This window comes from Solanum verrucosum, unplaced genomic scaffold (genome assembly GCF_900185275.1).
Source record: "Solanum verrucosum unplaced genomic scaffold, falcon-dt-bn FXZP01000038.1, whole genome shotgun sequence".
Classification (NCBI taxonomy): domain Eukaryota; kingdom Viridiplantae; phylum Streptophyta; class Magnoliopsida; order Solanales; family Solanaceae; genus Solanum; species Solanum verrucosum.
In genome coordinates, this window is record NW_026020564.1 from 4,274,033 (window position 1) to 4,278,356 (window position 4,324).

The window sequence follows — 4,324 nt, forward strand, 5'->3', positions numbered from 1 at the left end:
AGTTTGGGGGTATTTTTTCCTTTTTCCCTTATATATATAGTTCTAGTACAATGTGATTTATAACATTTTTGTCTAGTCGCCCACAATTCATGAGCTTTGTTTAAAGTATATAAAAGAATCTAACTTGATAGAACCTTGTGCAGGTTAAAGATAAAAATTCATATGATTTCAGCATAAATAACTTTAAGCCCCGAGAGATATTAAAAAAAGTACATTATGAAATATATCAACACAATATATTGTGTTATATTATACAACAAAATATTACATGATCAACCATACATATGAAACTCAATGCAGTTTTATTCATACGATTTTTTTAGCAAGGTTTAGAGTAGCAAGACTATTACTATTATAGATATTGCCACTACGTACAATAGTTTTATAATATTACATGATGATTTGTTTTGAGGCAATTGGCTAATCGATCACTTATTCATGGCCTTCACCGGAAGGATTGTATCCATCACTAGGGGATTTATATTTGTAATGTGGAGGGTTATATTTGTCGCCGGGAGATTTGTATTTGTCACTAGGAGGTTTATATTTGTCACCTGGAGGTTTGTACTCATCACTAGGGGGTTTATATTTGTCATATGGGGGGTTATGTTTGTCACCTGGAGATTTGTATTCGTCACTAGGGGATTTATATTTGTCATGTGGAGGGTTATATTTGTCACCTGAAGGTTTGTATTCGTCACTAGGAGGTTTATATTTGTCATGTGGAAGGTTATATTTGTCACCTAAAGGTTTGTATTCGTCACTAGGATGATTATATTCGTCACTAGGATGTTTATATTTGTCATGTGGAGGGATATATTTGTCACCTGGAGGTTTGTATTCGTCACTAGGAGGTTTATATTCATCACTAGGAGATTTATATTTGTCATGTGGGAGGTTATATTTGTCGCCTGAAGATTTATATTCATCACTAGATGGTTTGTATTCATCACTAGGAGGTTTATATTTGTCATGTAGAGGGTTATATTTGTCACCTGAAGGTTTGTATTCGTCACTAGGAGGTTTATATTTGTCACTTGGAGGTTTGTATTCGTCACTAGGAGATTTATATTTGTCATGTGGAGGGTTATATTTGTCGCCGGGAGATTTGTATTCATTACTAGGGGGTTTATATTTGTCATGTGGAGAGTTATATTTGTCACCTGGAGGTTTGTATATGTCACTAGGAGGTTTATATTTGTCATGTGGAGGGTTATGTTTATCACCTGGAGGTTTGTATTCGTCACTAGGAGATTTATATTTGTCATGTGGGGGGTTATATTTGTCACCTGGAGGTTTGTATTCATCACTAGGGGGTTTATATTTGTCATGTGCATCTGGAGGTTTATACTCATCACTAGGGGATTCATATTTACCATTTTGGGGGTTATAATCACCACTTGGAGGGTTATATTCACCACACCGAGGTTTATATCCACTACCTTGGGAATTATATCCACCACGTGGAGGATAATATCCGCCACCAGAAAATTTATATCCATTGTTATATTCCTTATGGTCATCTTCGGGATATCCGTCAATATCATTATATCCATCATCGTGTACATCATCCGATTTCATTGCTACAAATATCAAATGTGAAATTTAAAAACTAGCATAACATTGAATAAATGTCAAATTATTAGATAAGAAGTCCAATATTTCAAATAGATAATTAATAAAAGGAAAAAAACAATAAACTTACAGGTCTCAGCCAACTCCCTAGCTACAACCTTAGAGCTAATTATTGCAAAAATAACCAAAAAAAGGCCAAGAAACAAAAATGCCTTGGAACCCATCATTTTTTTTCTTTTTGAAAACTTAGTTATCTTAATTAAAGGATGAAGAAATTGATACAACATTGGGTTATATTTATACTAAAAGAATTCAATGTACTAGAAATTGATAAACGGTCACTTATCACTTATCTTGCCCAACCACCACGCATCGATTATATTTCCTTTGTTTCAATTTATTTGTATTATATTTTTAGTTTGTTTTAAAAAAGAAGGTAGTATAGGACCACAATATTTATCTGCATTTGTGATGTACACTAAATAAAATAATTGTTTATAGTTAAAAAATAAATAAGCATATATTATCAAAATATTTTCTTGTGATAGGAAGTGAATCTCATACCAAAGATGAAATATTAAAAAAAAATTATAATTCGAATACTTCACAAAAATATCTAAGAGTAATAAATAACTAAAAAATATTATTGTATCTATCATAATGTAAATTTTGCACATTTTTTTACGTAATTTGTTTTTCTTAAACTTTTTTTTGGGGGGAGAATTTGAATAAACATAAACTACTGCTCTAATAACTAATAAAAGAGCTTCTTAAATCTTACTTAAACATAAACTGCTATAAGCCTATAACTATACAAAGAAATATTTGAAAACACGTTTTAAAATACGTAAATTTTAAAAGTTTTCCCAAGTAGGTTCTAATTGCTCAATCAATTTTTATTGCGTTAGTTTTCTACTTCATATATATGAAGTAATCATTTTTTTTGGTAGGTGATCGATAAGTACCTTCTATTTTTAATTATATGTTTTCTAGTTTGAAATATTTGAGAAAAAAATTACTTTTGATAGGGAACACTATAATCCTAAAGTAGACCATTTATGTTGGCTGTTAGTGAGGCTAAAGTAGAGTTGAGATGTCGAATTTTTCTGGAATCTAATATTTTTTATGTGAAACATAAATTTTATAAATAAAAAATTATTCAAATTGCAACAAATGATATATATATATATCTGAATTAATAACTTCAAAACTATTTAATAACCACCGCGCTGTACTGTTTATATATTATATAATTTCAGGTTTAATTTTTTTTGGATGTATTTATTTTACTTTGAACGGAACCCATATATATATACACACGTTGTTCTAATTGGTACAGATACTTTGATTTTTAATCTCTTAATTACTTTATGTGTTCGAATTTGGTTTCTCTTTTGATGAAAAGGGTAAAGGATTTTATTCTTCTCTCTATTGTTACTTTGAAAACAATATTGTAGACAGTGAAGTTTTATTGATAAATCCATACTAAATTTGGATTAAATCTTAAATTCATGATACGTTGACCAAGTCAAATTACTGGTTAATAAAGTCGGATTAATATTTATGTCAGAATTATATGACTTAAATCAAGTCCAAATAACATTTGGGTCAGTCCATTAAATTGACAAGATGTGCCCAACTCATGTTCTTCAGACCCAGGGGTCAAAATTGCTTGGACCAAAATACCCCTAAAGTCCTAGCTCAAGCCTATATAAAGAGGTCTTCATAAGACCAAAAGAAAGGCACACATACACACACAGAAATACATAGTTGCTCTTCATTGGTGATCTGCAAGTCTTCCGCATACAAAGAAGTCTTCGCTCCAAGTATTGAGCCGCAAGTATTCCGCCAAATCAAGAACATCTGTGGAGAGAAGAATCAGGGGATTACATATCTTTTTTTAAGAGATTTTATAAAGATTGTAACCTTCACATTTATTCAAATACAAATATTATTGTTTGCTTGCTATTTTTCTTTTCCTGTTTACTATATTTCAGGATTGAAACTTTAGATTGATGAATTCCACTTCCTATCCCTGAGCGTATGATTGATACCACTACTGGGTATGAGGCAATGTCTTTTATGGATGGTTCATCCGGCTACAATCAGATCCGCATGTCGCCAAAGGATGAAGAGTTGACCGCATTCCGCACTCCTAAGGGCATTTATTGTTACAAAGTAATGCCTTTCGGTTTGAAGAACGCAGGAGCAACATACCAAAGAGCTATGCAAAACATCTTTGATAGCATTCTTCACAAAAATGTTGAATGTTATGTTGATAATTTAGTAGTGAAATCAAGAAAAAAGTGTGATCACTTGCAAGACTTGAGGATGGTGTTTGATCTACTACGAAGGTATCAACTTAGAATAAATCCTTTGAAATGTGCGTTTGGAGTTACCTTTGGAAAATTCCTTGGCTTCATTGTACGACATCGAGGAATAGAAATTGATCAGGTAAAAGTAGATGCAATTCTGAAGATGGTAGAGCCAAGAAACATTTGTGAATTGAAGAGTCTGCAAGGGAAGCTAGCATATCTTAGGAGATTCATCTCGAATCTAGCAGGAAAGTGCCCACCATTCAGCCGCCTTATGAAAAAGGGCACTCTTTTCGAATGGGACCAAGCTTGTAGTAATGTCTTTGAGAGCATCAAGTCTTACTTGACAAAACCACCAGTTTTAGCAGCTCATGTTCCTGGAAAGCCATTGATACTTTACATATCAGCTCAAGAAAGATTAGTGGGAGCACTCT

General features: G+C 32.3%; 1 protein-coding gene across 1 annotated transcript; it reads right to left on the minus strand.

The window, feature by feature from the left end:
• Positions 1–432: 432 nt before the first annotated feature.
• LOC125810335 (uncharacterized) lies at positions 433–1,802 on the minus strand. The gene is made up of 3 exons (XM_049489842.1): positions 1,706–1,802; positions 828–1,583; positions 433–743 (listed from the first exon to the last, which is right to left on the minus strand). Exons 1-3 carry the CDS (start codon positions 1,800–1,802, stop codon positions 433–435), a joined length of 1,164 nt encoding a protein of 387 aa, XP_049345799.1.
• Positions 1,803–4,324: the final 2,522 nt, after the last annotated feature.

What these genes read in the sequence shown, in the direction of transcription:
- LOC125810335 (XM_049489842.1), bottom strand. Translation starts at nt 1,802, where the DNA reads ATGATGGGTTCCAAGGCATTTTTGTTTCTTGGCCTTTTTTTGGTTATT. An exon ending in TAGGGAGTTGGCTGAGACCT is followed by an intron (nt 1,584 to 1,705) that starts GTAAGTTTATTG and finishes TGATATTTGTAG; the next exon opens with CAATGAAATCGGATGATGTA. An exon ending in TGACGAATACAAACCTCCAG is followed by an intron (nt 744 to 827) that starts GTGACAAATATA and finishes ACAAACCTTTAG; the next exon opens with GTGACAAATATAACCTTCCA.